The sequence below is a fragment of the Caloenas nicobarica genome, chromosome 1 (assembly GCF_036013445.1).
Source record: "Caloenas nicobarica isolate bCalNic1 chromosome 1, bCalNic1.hap1, whole genome shotgun sequence".
Taxonomy (NCBI): domain Eukaryota; kingdom Metazoa; phylum Chordata; class Aves; order Columbiformes; family Columbidae; genus Caloenas; species Caloenas nicobarica.
This window is the reverse complement of record NC_088245.1, coordinates 14424131-14450689: the sequence shown is the minus strand read 5'-3', so window position 1 is coordinate 14450689 and position 26559 is coordinate 14424131. Positions and strand designations below refer to the sequence as shown.

The 26559-nt window shown below is 37.5% G+C and overlaps 1 protein-coding gene across 3 annotated transcripts in view; it reads left to right on the top strand.

Moving 5' to 3' along the window:
- The first annotated feature begins 506 nt into the window (after positions 1–506).
- ORC5 (origin recognition complex subunit 5) overlaps positions 507–26559 on the top strand; it is a 77050-nt gene continuing 50997 nt past the window's right edge. For 2 of the 3 annotated variants that reach the window (XM_065640923.1, XM_065640915.1), the window contains exons 1-12: positions 909–1008; positions 2271–2454; positions 3963–4055; positions 7271–7468; positions 9827–9901; positions 12581–12692; positions 13071–13201; positions 17188–17236; positions 17793–17883; positions 20094–20146; positions 22032–22144; positions 26471–26518. In XM_065640923.1, coding sequence (XP_065496995.1) covers positions 2344–2454; positions 3963–4055; positions 7271–7468; positions 9827–9901; positions 12581–12692; positions 13071–13201; positions 17188–17236; positions 17793–17883; positions 20094–20146; positions 22032–22144; positions 26471–26518 — 1074 coding nt within the window. In that variant the 5' untranslated portion in view covers positions 909–1008; positions 2271–2343. Of the gene's footprint in view, positions 558–908; positions 1009–1043; positions 1050–2270; positions 2455–3962; positions 4056–7270; positions 7469–9826; positions 9902–12580; positions 12693–13070; positions 13202–17187; positions 17237–17792; positions 17884–20093; positions 20147–22031; positions 22145–26470; positions 26519–26559 lie in introns of those variants that run through there. The other variant, XM_065640933.1, reaches the window with a different exon arrangement.

The window sequence follows — 26559 nt, the reverse complement described above, 5'->3', positions numbered from 1 at the left end:
TGTCCCTCCTCTGGCCCCTCTCCAGCAGGTCCGTGTGTGTCCCGTGCTGGGGGCTCCAGAGCTGGACGCAGCACTGCAGGTGGGGTCTCACCTGAGCGGAGCAGAGGGGCAGAATCACCTCCCTGACCCGCTGGCCGCGCTGCTGTCGATGCGGCCCTGCTGGGTGCACATCGCCGGGTCATGTCCGACCTTCCATCCACCAGCACCCCCCAGCCCTTCTCTGCGGGGCTGCTCTGTAACATCCTCCTCGCTCTGGGGGAGCCGCTGCCAAGCTGCTTCTAAGACAGGGCTCCAAAGACAGCCGCGTCCAGGGCCGTGTGCCGCCCACGGCTGTCCCTGTGCGCTGACACCGCCCAGCGCCCTCCCCTCACAGCCGCTCCGCCCCTCGCGGTCCCGCCGGGCACGGGCCGGGAGCCGCGAGCTTCACGTCGCTACGGCGCGTGCGTGCGTGCGGGCTCCGCACCTGCGCACTGCCGGGGCCGGCGGGGCCGGCTGGCGGTGTGCGCATGCGCCGGAGGCGGTGGCGGGAGCCGGCGGGCGGACGGAGCGGGCGTGGGGCACCGGGTGAGCGGCCGGGCCGGGCGGAGCGGGGCGGGCGGGCTGGCTCGGCTCCGCTCCGACCGGGGAGGAGGCGGCCAGTTTCCGGCACTTGGAGGAGGCGGGGAGTGAGGTGAAGGGGCTGACCTGCTCCTGCTGCGTTCCGGTTGCGGGTCGGTGCGGGGCCGCGCGGGAGTGAGGCGCCGGGGCCTCGCCGGGGCGGGTGAAGGAGCCGTCTGGCGGGGTGGGCCTTCCCCTCCGCCGGGGCCCGGCCGTGTCCTTTGGGAGAGAGTGCTCGTGCGGCCTGCGGGGGAGCAGAGCGGTGTGAGTCTTTTCAGTTCTGTCAGCTTTTGTGACAAAGCGTAGAAAGACATGACAAGACCGGTAAACTGAGACGAGTCCTAAATCATCAAATCCAGCCATGAAATCGAACTCGTGCTTTTGGTATCCTTACCTGGACTCAGCTGGAAAGTAAGTGCTTATTGCCCCTCCTAATCTGGCTGGAGTCACTTGTACAACCTCCGTCTGAGCTTCACTGGCCAGGAGCACCCTGAGTTCAGGCTCTGGCTGATGCGAGTCTTTGTGTCAGCATTGCCATTTAGTCTAAATTGAATGTTTCATGAACTTGTTCTTTAAACAGCCTTTCTCGTGTGAACTCTAGGATGGGATCCTGTTGAAGATTAAAGACACCAACATAGTCAGTAGAGATGTAGGTTTTCATCCAGTGGCTTAAATGTGTTTACTATAAGTTGGCATGTGCTAAGGTGTTTGAGAAGCAAATAGGGCTGGCAGGATCGATGTGACCCACAGGTGATTCCTGCTTTTCTGGAGTGCAGTTGGGCAGAAGGGTGGAGAAGCTGAAGTACTTTATGCCTTTAGATACATTCAGGACACTTAGTCAAGCTCTGTTCTCGTGTAGTCAGTACAACAAAAGAGCTGTCCTTTTCTTAAATCCACACAAACTTTTCATCCTTTTCTAAAACTCTTTTTCTCCTCGTTTGTTCTCTGTTTTAGAGGCTACTGTTTAATTTTTTTTTTCTTTTCATCCTTGTTATTTATACCTAGCTCATTTTTGGAGAGCAACCTTAATCGAGACCCTCAGTCTTCCTTGACTTCCTTTGTCTAAAAGGCAGACTGTAATTAATGTTACAGCTTTATCTAGCTGGTTTAGGCTCCTACTGTTTTTAGGGGGTATTTCCAGTCTTTACCACCAGCTAGATTTTCTTCATATGCCTCTGCTGTTTTTAAGCTGGGGTAAGCATTCCTGTTAACATGTGAAGAGCTATTATTTCATCATCCTCATCCTTCCTTATGCTGTGCCTTTTCTGTGTTACTTGTAAATCCTAGTTTATTTGTTGTCCAGGGAGGTGATGGTCTATGACTAACATACTTTCCTATTTTTAATCCTTTGCTACTTTTAAATGTATGTAAAACCAGAACTAAATATGTATTTCTCCAGTTAGTTAAACTATTACAATTCTTTGCTATGTTGATTTATTCATACCCTGTATGCCTTTCCCTTTTTATTTGATTTTTTGATTCTGTCTGTTGTGAAATTGCCTTTATAATGTCTTACATAGTAAAGTTTGATCTTGATGATGCCTTGTAAGTCTACCATAGTTATACCATTATCCTGAGACAGAATGTCTGTTTAGATTTCATGTCAATTCCTGTTCATTTTCCTTCTTTATATATGCAATAGTGAATTATAATTAAAACATTTTATTTTCCAGATCACTTTACTTCTTGTCTCTGTACTTCAAATGGGACATGTGTGTTTAGGTAACTAACTACAGGAACGTCAAAATGCCTAATCTTGAACATCCAGCGTACCCAGCAGATACTCTGCTTCACTTGGAAAGTTTGATGCCTTGTCGAGAATCCCAAGTGTCCATGTTGCTGTCAATATTTGGAGAGGTAGTGCTTTTTTTATTTTATGTTTGAATAGAATGAAGACGTTCTGCTGTCTCAGAGGGAAGAGTAGAAATTTAAGGGCATTTTTATGATGTCATTTTTTTTAGTTACCCATCTTTAGTGTTTCGCAGATAGATTCTAATAAGTTTGAAAGTTGAAAGCTGTTTTGTAGCTGGACGGACCCAAACAAGCTTACAGCTATTTGTTACTTTCTGTCTCTGAAACCTGATTTCTCCATGACTCTCTTCCATTTTTGCCAGTTAGTACCAGGAAGTAAGACTGTCTTCTTCCCTGGTCTAAAGTTCCAGGGTATTTTTTTTGTCAGTGGCAGTGTAGAAATTCTGTATTGACTTGTTAATGTAATATCTGCATGCCTGAATTCTAAGTATGTGAAATTGGTCTGATTCTTAGTAGTTCTGTTGCTGCCCATAACATTTGGAAATCACTGGCTTGTTAGTTGAATCTGTTACTACTTGGCAAAGCTGTGGTAAAAAGCAATGGAAATTTTTATCAGCAAACTTAAAAGCAGTTCATATATCCGTTTACCTGCATTTAACAAAATGGAAATTAGTGTCTGTTTCTAGTTCTGCCATTAATTATAGATAATAATAATTACATCAAATTACAGCATTTAAGTTTTATATGTTTATTACAAGCAAAGTGGCAACAAGTCTTCTCAAATAAATAGATTTTTATTAGATACTTAAATTATTGTTAAATATGCAGGTTGGGGTATTGACATATCATGCACAAGAGTGCTTTCATCTTGGATTCATTGAACATCATTTTTTTCGAAAAAACATTTGTCAAATCTATTTTTGTATTCCTTTTTTTAAGCCAGTGTACAAGATTCTTAGAAATGAGAAAACCACAAAAGTAAATACCTGTTTAGAATAAAGTAAAAAAGTAAGTTAATTATTTTCCTTGCATCTTAAAAAAACATGAAATCTACAGCATCAGTACCATTAAATAAATAGAGGTATTATATCAAATATTGCCTTGTGAGAGAAGAGCGAGCTCCTCCACCAAAGCATTTAATTATTTTCTATTTGCTTATGGAAAGAAAAGCAGTTTGTAGTGTTTGTAGAAGTTAGGACAATGTAAAGCTTGCAATTTATGCTTGCCAAGATTTTGTTTCACTTAATTAATTAATTTGAATTAAGAGCCCACCCTTTTCCCTCTTGGGTTGTAGTCATTTTTTGTTTCTTTGTTTTTGTTAGTTTGTTTGTTTTGTTTTTCCCAAGAAAAATGTATCCTCATGTTATAGCAGTTTCACTTTATGGTGGCTTTATGTGATACTTGATTCTTGGAACTTATCCTCCCAGTGTTTAAGTGAAGATGAAACATAAAACTTGATCACGCTGATTCCATGATAATCAGCATATTTTATATTTAATGACTCAACTTCAAAGATAACTTTTCTTTTGGAGGAAAACTTCATTGATAAATCTATTATCTGTTGAATGAAAAGGAAGAAGAACTGAAACAGCAACATTTTTTTTTTTCCCTAGCGTCAGCAGTTTAGTTTTCCGTCCATCTTTATCTACGGTCATACATCTAGTGGAAAGACCTATGTGATGCAGACTCTTCTAAACACCTTACAGGTAAGAATATTCAGAATGGATATTGAACTTAGAATTTATTTGTAACAGATAGTCCCTGAAACTAGCTTCTACTTTCTCAAAATGGTTGTTTACCCAGCCATTTCTGCCTTCATGATTCTTTTGCTCTACTTACTGCGTGGTGAACACATTGGTCTTCTCACTAGTGCACTTAGTGAAGACATGCATACTGAGGTATAATATAAATCATAATAACTTTTCTAAGAAAGTTGAAAAAAAAGGAGCCAAATTTTCTTCGTCTCTCTAAAAGGGACTTAACCTGAAATAGCTGCAGGGACAAGGAAGTGCTCTTATGATGATTCCCATTCAATTTGAGAGTCAATTATACTGTATCTTTTTTTAGTCTTCTTGTAGTTCTCCTTTGAACTAATTCCATCTGTACATGAAAAGAATGAGAGAGTAAATGAAGAACAGTGAGAAGAGTTTGCGGTAGTGGAATTTTGTTTTATTTGTTTTGTGTTAACAAACTCATTTTAGTTCTATTCAATTGGATGTGTATGGTCTATTTAATGTCAGCTTAAACTTAGTAGAGTTGTTAAAAGCATTTAAAGCCAACATACAAGCTATATGTGCTTGCTGAAAAAAAAAGAAAGTCCAAAATGGTGAAAATCACTAGCTGAATACCAGGCAACTGCTATTTGTCGTCATACCAATATTTTTTTTTTTCAGACTTGAGATTTATTAATTACTGTATATTTGGTTAGTTCCAATCAACCATCTTGTAGAAGCAGGAAAATCTGTCTTTCACTTTGAAAAGGAAACAATGCAGGCGTTTCAAAATGTCGGAGCAATGTAGCATAGGAACAACTCATTCAATTCCTGAACAATAAACAGTTATTCTTTTGCTTAATGAATCAGCTTTAAATGGGAAAAAAGTGTATTGATAGCCATTTTTAGTATTATGTTTTCAGAACCTGTTTGAAAATATAGATTTAGTGTACTTCAATTTATTTGAGATCCTCCAAACACAGCTTGATAGGCATCATAAGTTAAAAACCCCAGGAAACAGGGTGCTAGGACCATATGTTCTTTTTCAGCTTTGCCATCTAACATAAACTTCTTGTGTATTCCTGCTCTTAGAAAATAATGTAGAAGTAAGACACAAGTAGGTCCAGGAGGACTGATAAGATGGATGTTGGAATATGTGAAGTGGAAACTACTGAGAATTCATTGTACAGTTTTGAGTTTGGAACCTTACGTTCCTAGGGAGCTGGGACGGCAAACTCTCTTCCCCTCAACTGTTATGGAAAAAAACTACTTTAATACTGTCCACTGGGAGATGACCTATATCCTTGATGATTAATACTGGAGTTGCTATATGTTACTAACCTGAAGTAGGAACTTTGTCAGGAATGGATTTATTTCAATTGCAAGGACCACAGGCAGAGAAATCTACTCTTTAAACATCATGTGAGAATTGAACTACATAGAAGTAGGGGGTCATTGTGGCTGAATGTATGTTTCTTACGAAAAGAGTTGTTAAGTAATAGGGTTTTGCCACTTTTGTGGCCCTTCTTTTTCTGTTAGCAAATGTGTATATTCATGCTAGTTTTACTCCTTGTTGTAATTTTTCCTAAAACAGGTTTTAAAGTCCTGATAAGTTGAAGGGTGTCATCACAGAAATTTCCATGTAAACCTGTTGATGCCTGTGTTTTTGTCAGTCACATACTTCGGGGATTTAAATCCAGTGACAGGTGCCTACTTCACACTTAAACCATACATTTCCACTTTGTTCTCACAGCCCTGATACTTTAGGCATGTCCAGAGTGTGTGATTTTCACATATCTGCAGGACTGGGTTTTATGCAAAACGCAGCGATCTTGTCCCTTTCATTAAAAATTCTACAGAGGGAGAAAGATGGAAGACAGTGGTCATGATCATGTTTCACTCAGCAGCCTTTTGTGCGATGCTCCTAGCACTGTGCTACCCACTTGTGACATATCCAAAGATGTGGCCAGACCCTGGGAAGGAGCAGGATTTAAGCAGCAACTCTTTCTACAGAACTTCCTTTTGCCAAATACAGGTGTTTCCTACATAATGTGGTGCTGTGAATCACATCTGAGGCACCCAGCTTTCCTTCTGCTATGGAGGTGCAGCACTTTGAATAGGTGCTTTTGGAGATGTAGCCCCTTTCTTTTAATAGTGTTCCAAATCATAAGAAAACTTCTTATTACGCACTGTTTGAGTGAATTGCCAGCATACACTCCCACTTTCCCACATCTGCTGAATCATATGCCATACATTGTATTTTAAGTAGGAAGGCTAGAATGAAGTACTTAGATTTTTTTTTTTGTTATACACACATACATTTCTGTATCAGAAGTTTAATTTTGCAAGTAATGCATATGTATTCCAATGACTAATGTTTTCCAGAGGTTTTAATGTTCAGTGTAAAAAAGAGCATATGCCTTAGCAGAGAGTATGGAGCTACACAAGTAATCTATTTCTTAAAAATAGGGTTGCTAGAAAATTACTTTTTTTGCCATATGTATTTTTTGCATACTGGTGCTATTTTGTAGTTTATAGTGTCAGTTATTAATAGACAAATGACCTTAACTTTTCAACGTTACTAAATTGGTACTTAAAAGTACATTTTATGGATTGCCGTAAAATGTATCTTATACTCTTTTTTTTTCACATTCTCTTTACTCTGAAAAGATCTGCTTTTCTGAAAATGTTCTGCACAGGCAGGCTGATTACATGTGTCTGATATAGAAGATTATACTTTCTCATTTGTATGCAGGGAATGCCAAAATCATTCAGAGTAATTTCAGGCAGTGTGCTCCTAGATTACTTTCTTTGTAATATAAGTTTGAGAAGTTCATGTTATCCAGACACCGTAATTGGTAATGGACTATTTGATGATACTCTAATGTGTTACAATTGTCTGGCTTTTCTTTGATCTAAATGCTATTTAACTTTCTTTTTGTGTGTTGCTCACACTTTTAAAACATAATTAGAAGATACACTGTATGTTTTGTATGAGAATTCATCAGATCTCCCTTCACTTTGTGGTATATCATATTTTGACTAGGTACATAAGTAATTGTTTTTTGGCAAGGTTTTTTTGGTTTATACTCTGTATTCTGTTGGCAGAGTGGGGTTTCTTTCATTGTCTCATCTGAAGAGAAAAAGGGTTTTGGAGTATTTACACTGAAAAAGCCAAGTAGAGTTGTATCTTTTTTTATCCTCTTCAGCTTCCTCATGTGTTTGTGAACTGTGTGGAATACTTTACTTCACGACTTCTTTTAGAAGAAATTCTCATCCAGTTGCAAAGCTGTTCTTCTGAGACAGAACAGACTTCTCATGTGCCATGTGATAATTTCAACGACTTTGTACGTCTGTTTAAACAAGCTGTTGTGAGTCGAAAGCTTCAAGATCAAACATTATACATTGTAAGTAATTTAATGTTAGTGTTCCAGTTTTGCTTCGGTAAGAGGGCGCGAGTAGTTGTTATCAATAATTTATATGTGAAATATGTGCTCATACATCGGTTTTCCCAAAATTTCCCTGTGGACCTAATTCAGAATCTGGTATTGGCATCCTTCAACAATACCATAAGAACAAAATTTAGCACTAAAATAACCTCTAGGGAATTTCACAAAATACTTTATATAGTAAAATTTTACTTTCAGAGTAATATTTGAATTAAAAAACTGTTCTAAATCAGTAAAAAATGCTTCATGTGTTATACGAAAATGAGTATCATCAGAAAATTAGAAAGTTCTTGAACAATGGTAATAGAAAGCAAACCTTTAAATACCTAGAAAAGTTCAGTTGTATCACATAAATAGTTACTGAATCAGAAAAATTAAGTATTAAATTAGTATTGCAGTTCTGTTCTGCATGGGAACAGACAAGAATGGAGGAAATCAATTCGTGTATATTAACCTGTGTCATCTGGATTTATTGTAGCGTGGTTCAAATTGAGACTGATGGAAGACCAGCATGCTGGTAACATGAACTGTCAATACTAATTTATTTTATTTGTTTTCAGTAGTAAATAATGTAATATTTCAGCCCAATTAACTCATAGCAAATTAAGATAAATGTTTACTTTCAAGGAAAGGATTCTGAATGATCCTCCTAACCCAAGCATCGGTGCTGAATTCTTGTGATTTCTTGTGAAAAATGAACATATTCATTCTAACTACCCAAAAAATTGGAACTGATATAACTTGTAGTTGTACATACATTTACAATATTTAGTTTTTCACAGAAGTTACAAGCTGCTGTTTTTAATGTAAGTCAGCAGACGGCTCTAAAATGTATAGTTTTTTAAAAAAAGTGGAATGGTAGCAGATCTATATTCAAAATTAGAATAAGGTGTGGATTTGTAGGCCTGTGGGTAGGATGTTTCTTTGAACCACTTGACATATTCCACAAGCCAGGGTCAAAGTATATTTTCTCTACTGTAAGTAGAAACTATAGTTTGTTTCTTACTTAGCTAAAAGTGAGTTCTACTTAGGTGAAGACCTTAAAGCTTTGTGTTTGGTAGCTGAATGTCACTGGGTCCAATAAGCAGTACTTTATTAGTAAAAATATGTAGCCTCTGTTTGGTCAGTAATGTAAAGCAATTGTCATCCCTGAAGTCATTTATTATATGAACCAAATGCAGATGTCAATATAAAATCATGTTATATTGCAGTTTTAAATAAATTCCCAAGAAGTGTGGGCTATTATCGCAGAGATGCTGCTCTTTCTTTTTTTTTTTTTCCTATATGGTGTGATTTTGAAATACCATTTTCATAAAATGTTTCTTGGTTGTCCACATGACATTCTTTTTCTTGCTGTGGGCAACAGGAATGATGTCTTAATGTTTTTGTGCGGGGAGGAAGTATAAAAGGATAGAAAAATACTATTTTCTCGGGAACTATAGTTTCTACAGCAGTAATTCAAAAGAAGTAATGAACTTCAGAATTTTGATTTATATTGTGGGTAGTAAATAAACAAAAAAGAAATGTATTTCTCTTCTCTTTTTTCATTCCTATCAATATTTTAAGTGTACTGGGAATACAGATTTTTTTTTTTCCCAAAGATAGCCATGCATGTTTTTATGCTCAGTTGTTTTTTTTTTTTTTTTCCTCTAGGCTCCAAAATGTGTTAGTTGTTTAGATAAAGTGTTTCCTATTTAAGCTGTACATTTGCTACATATTTATTAGTACTATGCCAGGTTTGCATACAATACAATAAATCTTGTAAATTTGTAGGCTGCAAGCTATGGCAAGAAAAATTTCTCTCAAAATTCAGTTGTGTGAATTCCAGATGACAGCTAACTTTTTGAAAATATCAGCTCTTATTTCTGAAAAATAATCTAATAGCGGGAAAAGTTAGCTCTCCTAAAGTAAGCATATTGATATAGTGCTGTAGCACTATGCGTGATTTCTTCATATAAGAATTGTGGACAAAATTTGAGGTTTCAGTGGTTGTTAATGATATCATGGCTTTGTCAGTGATATTCTTGGCTGGTATACTTATATTTTAATTCTTACTGCTATAAGGCATGAGAATGTTGCTTGTCTGGCGATGATATCTGTTTTTAGATGGTGGAGCTTCTTGGACTCCCTGGAAGCACACCTGAAGCAATAATCCCTCCCATCTTGCTTGTTTAAGGGGTCTTGATACTTAAGTGGTTTCTTCTGTCTAAGAGCCATTGATTAAATGAGTTTCCAGCAGCTAAGAATTAATTTTAAGTGCATGTTAGAATGGAAGGTGACATTGTTGGTATGATAAGATCATTGTTTTGTTAAAAGGTACTGGATAGAGCAGAGCAGCTGAGGGAAATGGAAGCGAACATCCTGCCAGCATTTCTTAGGCTTCAAGAGTTGGTAAGTGTCTGGAAAAAAAATTAACATATGTTTCCTGCATAGTGAAAGTAAGTGAAAATGGTATCTCTACATCTCGGCTCACAGATCAAGATGAGTGATTCTTAGATTCTTGCAGAACTAATCTCCCATTCCTCCCTTCCGTCCACCCCCTCCCCCAAATAATTAACTGTCAGTGGCCAAAACTAGAAATCAAACCAGAATTTAAACATTGGCAGGTATTTCTTACACTGTTATTTTAAAATTCTGTTTAATTCTGTTTTAATTCTGTTTAATAGTTTTACGATATCTAATCTGTCATAGATTCTTTTGAGGCTGGTGGCAGATACATAGCTATCTTTTCTAGAATATTTTTGATTTTAAGAAGAATGTTAAATTTTTCTGCTCTTCATTTAAAGTTTTGTTATAATCACAGACAAAAGATCTCAGGCAGACTATAATTTATAAGGAGAAGCTTCAACACAGCTCCTATTGCCTTGCTACAGATAAGTAAATAAAACCCCTTTTGGAGTTTGTCAGATGTTTGTGTGGGAATCCAGAGTTTGCTTCTGCGTCAGGTAATGATTCAGAGAGCTCAACCACTTGAAGTGAATTCAGCATCGGAAGCGTGAATGTACAACTTGGGAAATGTTTGTCTTCCTTGGGTTTCATCTATGTGAAATTTCACACCGTTGCATGGTGGCCGGTTTGAGGATGGTCAGTAGATCACCAGCTATTTAACTGTGGCTGGAGCTGCACAGCTCAGCAGCTGTGAAGGTGCTTTATGATGGCAGAGAGTTTTTACACTTCTACTGGAATTGTGCCACAGTGTGTTTCTGACTGGAGTAAACCACTGTATCTTTCCCTCACTCACTTCTGAATTATCAAAGCCTATGCCTATGGCGCGTTCTCTGAAAAGAAACTGAAGACAAAACTAGATTGCGGTACTTTGAAATGTCTGAACATCTAAATAGCTGAAATTATACTTGTCATCTCAAGACTTTTGTGTGGTACTCTTAATCTTCTGATGATGCTGATTTCTCTATTTACTGGGTGAAGACTGATTCACAGCTGTCTTCTTAATCCTGGCAGCTGGTGCATTTTCTGGCACGTTTTGTCTGTTCTGCCCATGTTCTGGATTTTGCTGCCCCGAAGCAGAAACAACCTGACAGGGAGAAAGGAGAAAAACATAGGTCTGTGATTGCTGTTCAGAGACCAAAAAAACATAGGCTAAGACCTTCAAATTCAAAAGTAACCTCCAAATAAGTTTGTTGGCTTTCCTGAATGCTGAGATTCTGTTTGTTTCAATTCTGGATTCTGGACTGAGGCTTTGTAAAACTGTTGTGCAGCTGATGTTGCAGAGGAATGTAATGTTGTAGGCACAAATCTACTGAATCTCTTGCTTTCCTGGAGGGAAAGGAGATGAGAAACTTCATTAGTGGTGAAAGATTTTGTGGGACTGGAGGATCACTGGTGATAGGATGCTTGATTTCCGTGAGAATTATGATGGGAAGTACTTAATTTTTTCATATTGGAAGGTGTCTCAGAAACTGAAATGAAAATACCTTAGTACTTTTCTCAGCTAAAATACTAGGAAATCTGGGAGGGGAACACAACTGAAAGAAATGTACAGGAAGATGCGCTCTCATTAAAAGAAAAAAAAAGATTCCATAAAAATAGAGAAAGAATAAACAGTAAAGAATATAGGGGAGTGTCACTTTGGCAAGAAGTGGGAAGAGTAAATAAAGGCAGATTCTCCCTGACTTTCAGGGAAGGGGAATAGCATTTAAACTATTCTGTCAGGTCATTCATAGCTCATATTAAACACTGTCAATTCAATCAAGTTACTTCCTTTTATTTTCCTGAGGTGCCTCGATAGTTTTGAAATGTCTTTCTTGAAGAACCATATTTAAAAGCATCTTTCTTTATGCAGAATTTTTTGTATGGTTGCAAAAATATTGCAAAAAGGAAAAATGGCATGTTATCTTCACAGATAGTTAGCATCATATTAAAAAGCCGATACATTGAAGTGTGATCAAAATAAGGAATATTTTTTTTTAATATGAAGTGTTTTGTGATTGAACAAAACATCACACTCAAGGCAGGTGTATTATCCATAAGAACTTAGTTTAAAAAAAGTATGTTACTACACACAGTCATTGTTGGTAACTAGTAAAACAGTTGGCAGAGTACACAGTTAATACTGTGTTTTTGTTTTGGGGTGGGTTTTTTGGTTTTTAGAGACCAGCTTACCTTTAAAATAAAGTACTAGATAGCTTGGTTTCAGAAAGCACAGAGCTTTCTTTTGCTTTTTAGCTCTTGCTGTCTGTTCTGAAAGCCTGGGTTTGATTAGCAGAGTAAAATGCTGTCTTAATTTTGGGAGTAAGGTGTGTAATCTACTTAGTATTGTCGAGTACCAGAGCTCTGTCTACCCCACAAAGCATGTCAGTGAGATGGCAAGGGATACAGAGAAATCTCATATAATTAAGGAAATCTGCAAATGTATGAGCTTCTTGATTAGGGCAGCTGAAGGTTTATAACTATGCTAGCAATTTGTATTAAACTCTAAATTTGATGATTTTTGTGGAACAGAAAAGTCACAATCATAATTTTTGTCATTGATACTGTAACATGCAGTTTTTATTCTTTTCTTTGTCTGCCCTTTCTCTTCTCCCCCCCCTCCCCCCCATCTTTCCTGTGTAGACTGACAGAAATGTGACAGTTGTCCTGCTCAGTGAAATAGTGTGGGAACTGTTCCGTCCAAACACGGGATGTTTTGAGCCACTGACCTTGTATTTTCCTGATTACAGCATAGGTAAACCAATTCTTTAATCTATTTTTCAGGGGTTGAATAATCCTTTGTTAAAAACAATCTTAGTATTTTTTTCCATGTTTCCATGTTTCCATGTTTATCATGCCTTCTGAAGTATCTGGAATATGTAATAGCTACTGGAATGTAAAAGTCTATATTCAGACAGCCTCTAAAAGTCTTGTCTTTTTCTACTTTCCAAAACATCTCAAAGTAACATTTTGGTGCCATTATATTTGCTGATTCTTTTAATCAGTGTAGTTTTTGGTGGATTTGGGGTTTTTTTTAATCATAACTATAGATTGTTTTTGCACTTAACTTGTAAAATGTGCTCAGTTTATTAAGTTAGCTTTAAATAAGTAAAACTTATTTTTGTTTAAGTAGGACACTTGCAGAAGATCTTGTCTCAGAATCATCCTCCAGAATATTCTGCGGATTTCTATGCTGCATATATCAATATTTTGCTTGGTGTCTTCTACATGGTCTGCAGGGACCTGAAAGAACTTCAGCATCTGGTGAGATGAACTCCTTTAGCATTGTTGTTTTGAAGTATTTTTTGTCAAATGAGTTTTGAAAGTCTGGATTTGTCAATATGGACAAAGACAAAATCATAGAATAGTTCGGGCTGGAAGGGACTTTGAAAAGTGATCTAGTCCAACCCCCTGCAATGAGCAAGGACATCTTCAACCAGATCAGGCTGCTTAGAGCCCCGTCCAGCCTGGCCTTGGATGTCTCCAGGGATGGGGCATCCACCACCTCTCTGGGCAACCTGTGCTAATGTTTCACCACCCTCATCACAAAAAATTTCTTCCCTATGTATAGTCTGAATTTACCATCCTAAGAATGTGTTAGCTCAAAATTCAGTTTCCCTAAAATCCCATAACAAATGTTGCAATTGTTTAGGTGGATGTAAAGGATTTCCATTGCTATGTAGTCTTCTGGTCAGAGGCAACAAATACTGCACTAATGAGACGCCAGGCTGTGTGTGGTTCACTCAGCCTAGAACTTCTGTAGGGGATTTTGAGCTCAAGCCGCTCCTTGATACTGGAGAGTGACTGAGAAGACCAGGCTGCCTATTTTCACCTGTTGGGATAAGGAGATAAATGTGATGAAACCTTTTATACCTCCTGACAAGTATAGTAGAGGCAATTGCTGCAACTGCAGCAGTTTTTGGGGGACAACTCCATTACAGACTTCGCTAATGATTTTTACTTTTTTGTTTGCAATTCAGTTAGAGGAAGTAATAGTTATGATTTTACTCTTTCAAGCAATGACAGGCCTCCCTGTGCTGCTTTTCTGTTCAAGTTCTTTTTACATGTGCTTACGTAACTTTGCTCTTCTTGCTACATTGTTATTTATGTGGGCTTCTGTAATCCCCAACCAGCCTTCTGTTGTGTGGCTTTTTTTTTTTTTTTAACCTGGACTATTCAATGGAATGCCACACAATTGCTTTCAGCATTTGAATGAATAACTTCAATTGCATGGACTTAGCATGTCCAACCTCAAGTTCTATTGTTTCCTGTGTTTATTAAACGTACCTTGCCACCCAACATTCTTTATATTTCAACTTCATGGAAAATTTAACTCAAAATTTGAAACACTTTCCTATATTACTGAGGAATGTAAAATTTTCACTTGATTTACCTCCTGCAGAGGATTTTAAGGTAACCAAGCTGCTAGAAGCAGCTGTTGTGCAGTTTTACAGAAACATATTGATTTGATTTAAAGACCTAGGGAAGTGAAGATTGACATAAATGTTTTCATTGTCTTTCTTTGAAATTAAGAATAAAGTAGATAAGTCAAAGTTCCTGCAATATAGTCATGCCTGAGAGAAGAAAAGTACATTGAAGATATTTGGAATAGCAAAGAAATGAACAAAAGAAAAATAAAAATTACTTGACAGTGACCTTTGCATAAGAAAAGGTGAATGGCAATAACAATTATTAGCTCATTAGACTATTATTTAAATAACTATACTGTGTAAAAGGAAATTTTACAAGTTTGAAATGATCAGTGGTTATGGCCAGTGAACAAATTAGTGCTGGTGAGATTACCTGAATGTCTTGCCTGCATTTCCATCAGGAAAATGTAGCTAAACTTCAGCTGAATTTATCTGTTAACTATACAGATTTTATATTTAAATGAGATTGCTGAAATCAGATGGAGACACAAATAGAAACTAGGGTGACACTTTTTCTAGACACATACCCAAGTTGCTTTGCTTATCAGAATAATTTCATTAGCTTTAGATGCACTGTTTGTGTGTGTGGGAAATACCCACATTATGAAAAGATTTACATAATTGGACCCTGAATTCTTTTTGTGCTTGACAAGTCCCTTCTGTAGAAGGTAATGACAGACACATACAACTGTCTGTAGCTTATGGACAACTACATAGTGTCTCACGTAGATTCTAAATGTGTATGTTATTATGCATGATTATTAATAATACATTCTGGAATGATATTAGATTTATATGTGGAAATTATTGCATTTCTGTTCCTGGCAAAATAATGGAAAAGATCGTTCTGGGAGTTATTGAAAACCATCTGAACGACAACACAGTCATTGGTCTCAGCCAGCACGGGTTCATGATGGGAAAAATCTTGCTTAACAAACTTAATTTTGTTCTATGACAAGGTTATCCACCTAGCTGACCAAGGGAAGCCTGTCGACGTGATCTTTTTGGATTTCAGTAAAGCCTTTGATCCTGTCTCTCATGGTATTCTCCTGGACAAGAAGTCCAGCACACAGCTGAATAAACACACAGTGCAGTGAGTGAGCAATCAGCTGATGGGCCAGGCTCAAAGGGTTCTAGTAAATGGGGTTATGTTGGGCTGGTGACCAGTCACTAGTGGGGTTCCGCAGGGATCCATCTTATAAATGACTTAGACTCCGGACTTGAGGGATTGCTTAGTAAGTTTGCTGATGACACAAAATTGAGCAGAGCTGTCGACACTCTTGAGGGCAGAGAGGCCCCGCAGAGGGATCTGGACAAACTGGAGAACCGGGTAGTCACCAATCACGTGAAGTTCAACAAGGCAGGTGCTGGATTTTGCACCTGGGACACAGCAACCCTGGCTGTACTTACAGACTGGGGCTGAGATGCTGGAAAACAGCTCTGTGGAGAAGGGTCTGGGGGTTCTGGTCAATGGCAAGTTGAACATGAGCCAACAGTGGCCCTGGCAGCCAAGAGGACCAACCATGTCCTGGGTGCATCAAGGACAGCATTGCCAGCGAGGTGAGGGAGGTGATTGTCCTGCTCTGCTCTGCACTGGTGTGGCCTCACCTGGAGCACCGTGTGCAGTTCTGGGCACCACAGGATAAAAAAGATATAAAGCTACTGGAGAGTGTCCAGAAGAGGGCTATGAAGTTGGTGAAGAGTTTGGAGAGGAAGTCGTATGAAGAGCGGCTAAAGTCACTTGGTTTGTTCAGCCTGGAGAAGAGGAGACTGAGCAAAGACCTCGTCACAGTCTACAGCTTCCTCACAAGGGGAGGAGGAGGGGCAGGTGCTGATCTCTTCTCTTTAGTTACCAGTGACAGAACCCGAGGGAATGGCAGGAAGATGTGCTGGGGAGGTTTAGGTTGGACATTAGGAAAAGGTTCTTCCCCCAGAGGGTGCTGGACACTGGAACAGGCTCCCCAGGGAGGTGTCACGGCCCCAAGCCTGACAGTGTTCAAGAAGAGACTGGACAAGGCCCTCAGACACATGGTGTGAACTGTGGGGTTGTCCTGTGCAGGGACAGGAGTTGGACTCGATGATCCTTGTGGGTCCCTTCCAACTCAGGACATTCTATGATTCCGTGAGTTCTGTATGCTAGTGCAGAGATTTAATAAGGTGCAGTAGGACAAAGAGAATGAAATGTGAGTACTGTTATTTTACAAAATTCTGTGTGATATTGATTTAACCATTTTAGAAAAAAATCTAGATTACAACTCTGTTAAAAAATCTTTCAATCTTACCTTAGACAAAAGGAGTTAGTTTGAATATTGAACGTGTTAGCAGGTTTTTGTTGGTTTTTTGTTTGGGTTTTTTTGTTTTTGTTTGGGTTTTTTTGGTTTTGTTTTTTTTTTTTTGTTAATAATTTCTGCTTGTGTGTGTTGTGTGTGTGTAAGTATGTGTGGCCTACTTTTGAACATGCTGAACTGTTACTGGAATGGAAAGTTTTATCTGAAAATGATGAAGTTGATGAAAACATTTTTATTGCATTTATAATGCTTAATTACTACGTCATTTTTTTAATGCAACCCCTGAGTACAGTAAACAGATTTTGCTGAGCTCAAAACGAAGTAACCTGTGATAGATTCCTTCTGTTTGTATTTTAATCTACAGAATTGTTGTATTGTTTTACAGTATAATGTCTGGAAGCAAGTGGCATAGTTATTGACTGAAAAATAATTCATTGGTTTGGCAAAGTAATGAATTACACTGATGTTATATTCTGTAGCTGATCAAATATATAGTACCTTTTTAATATGTTGTACTTTTTACTTTCTGTAGGCAGTGCTCAATTTTTCTAAATACTGTGAACCAGTGGTCAGAGGAGAAGGTAAGCTGGTAAACTTCTGTCTTTGATTTGAGCTGATGTACGAGAGTGCTGGTGCCCTCATGTGGGTTTTGTGGAAGACTTGGCTTTGATCCCCTTTATCTTGTGACCATTTCTCTGGACACAACAGCATTGTTTGTTCCCGTTGCACCCAGCAGGCAGCATTTGCAGTACAAGCAGTAGATGACATTTGTTGGTCATGTTTTATGGAAATACCATGAAAATTTGCTTCTCCCCTATAAAGCTTTCTACTCACTCCACCACCAGGACTTCTGCAGAGTAATGGGATAAGTCATTTCTCTCTCAAGGCTAAGAGGAGAAAATTAGAGCAGAGGTTCTGCTAAACTGTCCCAGAATCTCTCAGAATAAACCACAGAAAAACAGCCTTGCATGGTGTGTGTGCTTGCAAATGGATGATGGTGGGGTGTCATCCTAGCACAGAGTTTCAGAGTCAGGGTGTTAGACTTATGTCATGCCTGTGGCTGTTCAGGTGCCAAAGGCAGAGTTTTAATGTTCTGTGAGTTAAATGTTTAACAGAGTTGATTCTGGTTTGGCTCAGCAAATGAACGTGACACCCGCAAACTCTGGAAAAATATTGAACCTCATTTGAAGAAGGCAATGCAGACTGTGTATCTTCGGGAAATATCCAGGTAATTTCAGGAAGAGGGCTTGTTTATTTTGTTCATGTTGCTGTTTTTAACAAACTTCTTCTCTAAATGTTTACCCTATCATGTTTCACAGCTAGTTTTCTTTTTTGCTACATATATATTTTTCTCTTCAATGAGCATTTCCTTCTTGCCATATAATGTAAGAAATAGGGTATCTCAGGAAGAATTTTTAAACAGAACAGTATTTGTAGCATATAAAATGTTTAATAAGTAAAGCAGTGGCAGCAGGTTGTGTTTTCTTTTTCACTGATGGTCACGCAGATAGATCCATTCTCTGTCACATGGGGAACTGCCGAGCATGGGAATCCACCACCAGTTTATACACAGTTGAAAATACACTCGTGAAGTTGACTTGCAGATCCTCGCTGTACCAAAGTTTCATGCAAGCCTCAAAATTCTTGAGAGATGTTATAGATTTTGAAAATGTGTATTCCTTAGCTTTATTTACTAGAGCTGGGTTTGTGTGTTTATTGTGTTTTCTGAAGCCTTGTTTTCTTGTTGAAGGGCTAAATTTGCCTTATATGGAATTACCATTTTTAACAGCATTAAAAGCTGGTGTCCTGCTAATGGACTGAGTTTCTCTTGATACGGTTTTAGATTCTTTGTTTATTTCTTAATTTGTCAGGCTGCCAGAAAAAAATATTGTGCTGTTCATTTTTTAATGGTAGCAGTTGACTCAGATTTAATGTCTTCTCAAGGTCAGTGATTCTGATGTTACACCATGTAAAGAGAGATAATTCAGTAGCATTTGATCTCTTTATCTTGATATGAACATAATGATTTCTTTCCTTTGAATGTCATTGAGGCCATAGAGAATTCTGGTAACTGAACCTGCATGTGTAGTAGAAGTCTTTGCTAAATGTTTTAGAAAAGTTCCTTCAAAAAGAGAATTGATTTTATTCCATATGAACTAGACTTCACTGTACAATGAGGCTTTATTCTACTTGCCTCAAATATGTGTTTATAGTCAATATTCATCTTCATTGCACAGTCTACTTAGGATCTTCCTGACTTTTTAAATTGTGTAATTGTCTGCTCTAATTAGAGTGCAATGTAAGATTATGATACAAAATAGCTTATGAATTGTTTCCAAATAACTAGTTTTCCCTCTTTAGAGTTTTCTTTGATTATAAATTTGAGCTTTACTGGGTTTTTTAATATAAGTTTCAGCTATCTGCATAATAGTTCTAGGATTTTCTTCTGTGTAACTGGTAATTGTTTGAGGAATTAAAATGACCATACCAGTTTTTCTGGCCACAGAATTGTAATTACCCTGGGCTTTTCTTCAAGTTGGAAGTTACAGCAATGGAACTTTGCTGTTGGCTGTTGTCCTTCCTGAACTGAGATGAAAATGAAACTTTTTGTTTTCTACCTGTAAAATAGACTTTAAATAAAAACTTTACTCATTGATGATTTGGTTGGTCATTCATTATAATTTGAGTATTACATCAGCTCTCATTAAACTGTTTTCGTAAGTTTTATGACTGATAAACCCTGTTCATAAAGATCATGTTTTTTTTAAAAAAAAAAAAAAGAAAAGAAAAGAAAAAAACACTGGTGGTATTACAAGCCTGTTTTTTATCCTGTTGTGGTATACAAAATTATAATCTAAAATTATGACATTTTTATCTATGTCATTTCTATTATTTAGGAAAACACCAAAGTACTTGCAGCTGTTTTTCACTGACAAAATGTTTCATCTCGATGTCTTCAAAGTTTTTCAGTAAAGAATGAATATTGCTTTATTTTTTACGTAGAATTCAAAATTACATTCGGAAGCAATTATTGTATTGTTCTCACTAGTATAAACGGTTATTAAGCAGATAAAAAAAAATCAAAGCTATCAGAGTTTTTACTTCTTATCCAATTCTGCATTGTTCTTGAAACTTAGAATGCTATTGATCTTTGTTTACTGGTGATGGTTGGATGGAACAAATTGGTCTTTTACAATAAGCTTGTCCTCACTTTTACTTTCATACCTTAATATAACATTACTTTCTGCAGTTTTTTCAGAAACTGTACATTAAAACTTACGTGCAATGTATTATGACTTGGTATTTTTGCTTATTCTTTTACTACCTGTATCCTAGCCAGTATCATGAAATTAAAATATACATATACCAAGGAGGTAGTTTTCTCTAGAAGATTAACAAATATTTTGTCTTAATATATTTGCATTATCTGTCTTTTAGCTCACAGTGGGAGCGCTTACAGCATGACGATGGAGAACCTGGGCAGCTGAAAGGTATTGGATACGGTGATTCTGTAGGAGTGTAGTTTTCAGTTTGACTTGGTCATTGTTATCTTAAAACATGTGAATGAAATTATATAGAGGAAGCTACCTGTTAGTATCCAGTCACAGTTCAGGGGAATCATGTTTTTCGAGAAGGTGTTCTACAAAGAACTGTTACTATTTTTCCCTTACCATATGTCCTGGGAGTAATCTTTCCTAAGGTCCTTTGTGGGTAAAAGCAGATTTTTTTAAACTATTATTTCTAATGTAAGAATAGGTGAGGAATGGACTGACTCCTGATGGTCAAACCTCAGTGTGCCAACTGGCAGAATTGTCTGAGTGGGTAGAAGGAAGTACAATACCTGGACATTATACTGGATTTGCACATTCCTAAACAAAACGAAGTGTCCTATCTCCTTATTTCTTGGCAAAGAAATGTCAGCATTGCAAGATTTTTTTCTGTTCTTTCCTTGGAGGAGTACAGCTTTGTTGATTTTTATTCTTCAAACAGATTTGAAAGTCAAATCTCAAATCTGTCAGCCTTCATTTACAGTTTAGCAAGGAATACTAAAACATTTTCCTGGTGATGTCAGCTGGTCATGGTGTTTTGACCAGTTCTTAGTTTGAGAACACCTTTTCCATATTATTCATTGTGGTGAAAAAAATTCTTATTCAGATAGTAGGTAAAAAGAGACTTTTTTGCAATTATTATATCTTTTACTGTGGATATAATTAAGTAAATAGTTCAATGCATGGTACAGTATTGGCAGACCAGAAGAATGGAGTAGAAACAGGTATTTCTGTATTAAACTAAATTATCTGTATGTAAGAGTTTATTTGATGTTGCATTTTGTAATTAACTTGCAATACAAAATAGTCTTTTGATTGTAAATAATCTAAAACTGCTCTCCGTTTGTGCCTATGTGAGAGGAAATTATTACTACCTATCATCTAGGATGCTTCTCATCACACTGAAGGCTCTGAATCTTGACTTTTTAAACAGGTTTAATTCCTTGATCTTTATTTGCTGATATCAGTGGATTAAAGCATAACAAGAAATTCTTTAACTGAAAACCTGTAAGCAAAGAAGGCACAAGAGAGACCTTTTAGAGGTCTCCATAGTTAGACAACTGATGAAGTAAGGTGGTTTGATCATCCTATTCATATGCATAAACTGTAGAAGAAGCAACTATGGTGACAAGAGTGGGGGAATGTAAAGGGAAAAATATAAAGTAAAAGTCAGAAGAGGGAAGGAAAATACTCACTAGACTGTAATTTTTGTGTGTTTTAATGTGTAAGATTTCAGTCTTAATGTAGTATACATGTAGCAGGCTAGGTCAACTGGATCAAGTTTAAAATTTCAAAACCATTTTCTGCAGGAAACAAAATAGTGGCTAAAAATTGTGAGATGCTGAACTGTTTCTCAGAAGTGCTCCACCATGCCAGCCCTGTTCCTGGCTGAGCAGTCCGGCACAATCTGAAGCAGCCTGAAGGTTGGGTCTTGGAGAAAAGCTTTGTTGTATTTCAATACATCTCTTCATCTGTCCTATTTGCCAGAAAAATTGTCTTACATGAAAGTAGCCTGGATTTTTTTTTTTTTTTTTTTTTTTAGGGAGATCACACCTAGTGATTTATGAATCTTCGATGCTTCAAATACAGTTTCTGAGATGAGTTCATGAAGAATTAATAATGTCAGTTTTTGTTTAGCTTCATGCTATTCCTTGGCCCTTTACTGATTTTATATCTGTGCTAATGGGGTTGAGCAGTAGCCACACTCAGTTACAGGAGTAGAGCAGGAGAGAAGGAAAAGAGGAGAAAAGCATAAAGGTCTAATTTGAAGTTTGTGGATGTGCAGCATGAGTTTCAGTGACTCATAAATGGTTTGTTTATTTTATAGGACTTTCTGCACATACACACGTGGAACTTCCTTATTACTCCAAATTTCTTCTAATAGCTGCTTACCTTGCCTCCTACAATCCTGTTAGGACAGATAAGAGGTTCTTTCTTAAGGTAATGAGATTTTTTTCTTAAGTGTTACTTACTGGATTCCTGCATACCTAATTTCCTAGTGTAAAACTCTTCAACCATTCATTTTGAGCTCTTTTTCTGTGTGTGGTTCATTTAATTTGATCAGAAGTTTTTCTGTAGATCACGTGTTGTGATTGGTAATGATCACTTAGTTATTATTAATGTCTAATAAACCCAACTTCCTCTTCATGTCAAAACATGTGTAATGCTGCTATAGCACAAGTGTTGTGCTTTGCTTTTGTCAGCTGGTGCATTTAGTAAACATTTTAGTAGAGCACCTGCAGTATCACAGAATCACAGAATGTTAGGGATTGGAAGGGACCTCAAAAGATCATCTCGTCCAATCCCCCTGCCGGAGCAGGAACACCCAGATGAGGTTACACAGGAAGGCGTCCAGGCGGGTTTTGAACGTCTCCAGAGAAGGAGACTCCACAACCTCCCTGGGCAGCCTGATATAACTTTTTGATATAACTTGAATACACCATATAGAGATACCAGCAAAACCTTTGGTATATGCCATGCTTAGATTTCTGGTGTAGGATACAAACTACAACTACGTTAGTCTTTAATAAGGTAAAGTGACGTAGTGCTTTGTTAACTTATTTATACAATTTTATACAATTTTAAGCTTTTGAAACAGAAATATAGAAACAGTTACTTTTGCGGAAGATGTGGTTCCATTAGGTGGCACATGTTGTGTTGAAATGGTGATAATGCATGTTTTAGGATGAACGTATTAATCCTGACTACCAAATTTTTTTTTTTTAATTTTTTTAATTTTTTTTTTTTATTTGGGCTATGTTGTGGTCATGCTGCAAATAAGTGCTGTGGTGGCACAGTTTGTAGTCTGTCCCTTTCTTACCCAGTACCTTCGTGCTCCTCAAGCCTGCCTCGTGTTGTTTGAGGTCTGAATTTGACAAAATGTAGGCAGAAAGACAGATATCAGAAAAGTGATTGGGCAGTTATGCTTTTGATGCATTTTACCAAATTCAAGGTTTTCTACATTATTACAGTATGCGTTAACATATGCATGTGTGTATAAATGCATTATGTTCACAATAGATAGGTGTGAACAACTGAAGAAAGTGAGAACAAGACAAATCTGTAAAAATATGCTTGTTTTATTATTTCCTGTTGAAAAATTTTAGATACATGTTTTGAGAATTTACTGCAGTTCCTAGTGATGATATAGTAAAATGTTTTTAGTTTAAATGATGGTTTCATATTTCTGGTATGATTTTACATTGAAAGCTGTAGGTGTTTCACTCTTCTCTCTAGACCTTTCCTGAGAAGAGTGGAGGATTACTTGTAGTAAGTGCAGATTGACAAGTTTTCTTTATGATCAACCTTTGTTATTTTCACTTGGCCAAAGCAATTTCTTTGTAAGAGATTTGTTTGCTGAAGAAGTGGTTTTGCCCAAGTTTTTCCAGGTCAGTCTTGAAACTCAAAGAAACAAGAAAGCTTACAAGAGTCAAGTCAGTAAAGCAGGTTATCAAAAAGTGCCACATCTTCCTTGTTTGTGTTCACTGAACAACCTTCTAATTTTTTTTTTCCTCTCTCCTTTTTTAGTATGTCTGAAGTTTTTTTCCGCTCTTGTATATGAATCCTACTAAACTTTAGTACAATAAACATGAACTTCTAAGGTTTTCCAAGCAGAGACTGTGAAGGTATTTTAATCAGTGATATTAAGTATTTTTCCTGAGAATTTGTGAAGCAGGAGAAGTTGCTGCTCTTGCTACATGTATCATCTGATAGCAGGTAGCCCTTAGGCAAATTTCAGAAATAGCTGCATCTCAAAGCCCAACAAAACCAGTGCTTTTGGGGGAGCATTCAAGTTGAGTGTTCTTATGAGTCATGTGGACTGTGCAAATAGAATATGGTTTTGTCGGGTTTGTAATGAGATTCAGAGTAGATTGGAGAAAATTATCACCTGGAGTGATTTGACTAAAGACTGCTAGACAGCAAAAGGGATGAAAACAAAAAGGTGGTCATTGGTCTGCTAATCTGCACTACTGCTATGGGTTCTGGGCTATACTACAGCTAAAGTCAGAGTTTGTGGCAGCTTGGAACGCTAACAGCCTGAGAAAGCAATGAAGTGACAATTGGCAGCACTGCTATTAGTTATGTGAAAATTCAGGAGCTCTGCAGTAGATTAAGTGAAAAATACAAAGTTGGTTTTGAAAAAGAATAGCAATCTATATGAAGTTTTCATTTTACTATTTTAATAGAAAACAGGATTAAAAACTAATGGAAAATTAGCTCTGAATTTCTTTTTTTTTTTTTATGCTTGCATAGAAATAGGGCATCTGCTCACTTGCTTTGAAACATTTTTGATATAACTTGAATACACCATATAGAGATCCCAGCAAAACCTTTAAAATGCCTGAATGCAGTTTGTTGTGATCCATTACTAGCATGCTGTGTAACCTCAGGCTTCATCACTTTTTCTCTCCAAAAGGTCTCTATTGTCATGGCAGTCTTTGAAGGCATGATAAAAGGATTATTTTGCTGCCTCTAATTATGTGTGTGTGTGTTGGTTTTGTCTGGGATAGGGTTAATTTTCTGTATAGTAGCTAGTATGGGGCTATGTTTTGGATTTGTGCTGGAAAAAGTGTTGATAACACAGGGATGTTTTAGTTACAGCTGAGCAGCACTCACACAGAGTCAAAGCTTTTTCTGCTGCTCACACCACCCACCAGTGAGTGGGCTGGGGGTGCACAAGGAGCTGGGAGGGGACACAGCTGGGACAGCTGACCCCAGTGACCAAAGGGATACTCCACACCACGCGACATGATGCTCAGCAATAAATCTAGGGAGGAGGTTGGCCAGGGGGCTGCTGCTTGGAGACTGGCTGGGCATCAGTCGGTTAGTGGTGAGCAATTGTTTTCATTTGCATCACCTGTCTCTCTTGGGTTTTATTTCTCTCTGTTATTTTCCTTTTCTTTACGATTTTTATTATTATTCCTATTTTATTTCGGTTAGTAAACTGTTCTTATCTCAGCCCATGAGTTTTTGTACTTTCGCCCTTCCACTTCTCTCCCCCATGCCACTGGTGAGGCAGGAGTGAGTGAGTGGCTGTGTGGTGCTTAGTTGCTGTCTGGGGTTTAAACCACAACACTGTGATATGTATTAATTGAATTAACTATATTTTTTTTAGTCTGGCAAATTATTTAAAGGAAACTTAAAGCCCTATCTAATATTAAGCTCTTCAGAAGTCAGTCAAGAAAAGCCACAGTTACCGAGATCATCTTGACATGACTGAGTATTGAGGTCCAGAAATCCTAAGTACAAGATTTTAAACATTATAATGAAAAAATAATTCCTTCATTTGAGAGATCTTTTCCATGAGTCATTGAGCATGCTTATAAGGTATACTTATTAAGAAGGTGTACTTCTCAAGCCTGTGGAAAAACTCATTAGGTCATATTTTCAGAAATAGCACTTAACTATGTTTAAAGATTATACTTGTAACTCTCCACTAATTTTACATCATTTACACGTCATGTTCATGTCTCTCTTTGTCTTTTTAATTTTTTTTTTTTACCCATTCATTTGTAATATCTTATCCTTGTCTTGCCCTCACATTTTCAGTTGAGATCTAAGGACACTTGAATCTTTTCTTTGGACAGCCCTTCCTTTCTTAAGGCTGCTTTAAAGCTGCAACTTTGTAAATTAAGTTCCTCTTTTTTTGACCTCCTCCTCCTTTTTGTTTGTCCTTGAGCTCCTGCATCTCAAACTGTCTTTGTATTGTATTGATTTAATTCCTGGTTGTCATTCTACCAACTTGTGCACTATCCAAATTCTAAAATGGAGCAGATAAAAGGTGAATATTCAGGGTTTTATATATCGATACATTTTAAAAATGAAGTAGCCACTGTTTAAACTTCTCTGGAAAGAGAAAGAAATGAAACACCTGTCTGTTTCAGATGACTGGAAGTAGGAGGAGGATGCTGGCATGAAGTTTTATTAAGAACAGATTTTTACTGCCTCTTCTCATCAGTCCCTGATTAGATCAGAAAAAAAAATATGCCTGTCACCAAAAAATATTAATGTGTTTTTTTGGCTTTATGCCACTTGAGACACAATGAAGCGTGAAGTAAGGCAAGTGTAATTTTAGGGCTTCTAGCAAGAAGGATTACTAGTAACATCAGAGAGAAATGCTGGAGGAATATTAGAGAAGCAGACCCAGACTAGTGTACTACCATCTATAAGGCACAATTCTCTGTTGATGATTTTGATTCTGTCTTCGTTACAAAAGGAGCGTAAAATAATTTACATCTAATATTTGCTCTTGTCTATTGTTTACAGCATCATGGGAAAATTAGAAAGACTAACTTTTTGAAGAAACATGAAAAGGTACGTATTTTATCTTCATAAGCTGAGCTTGGCAACAAATA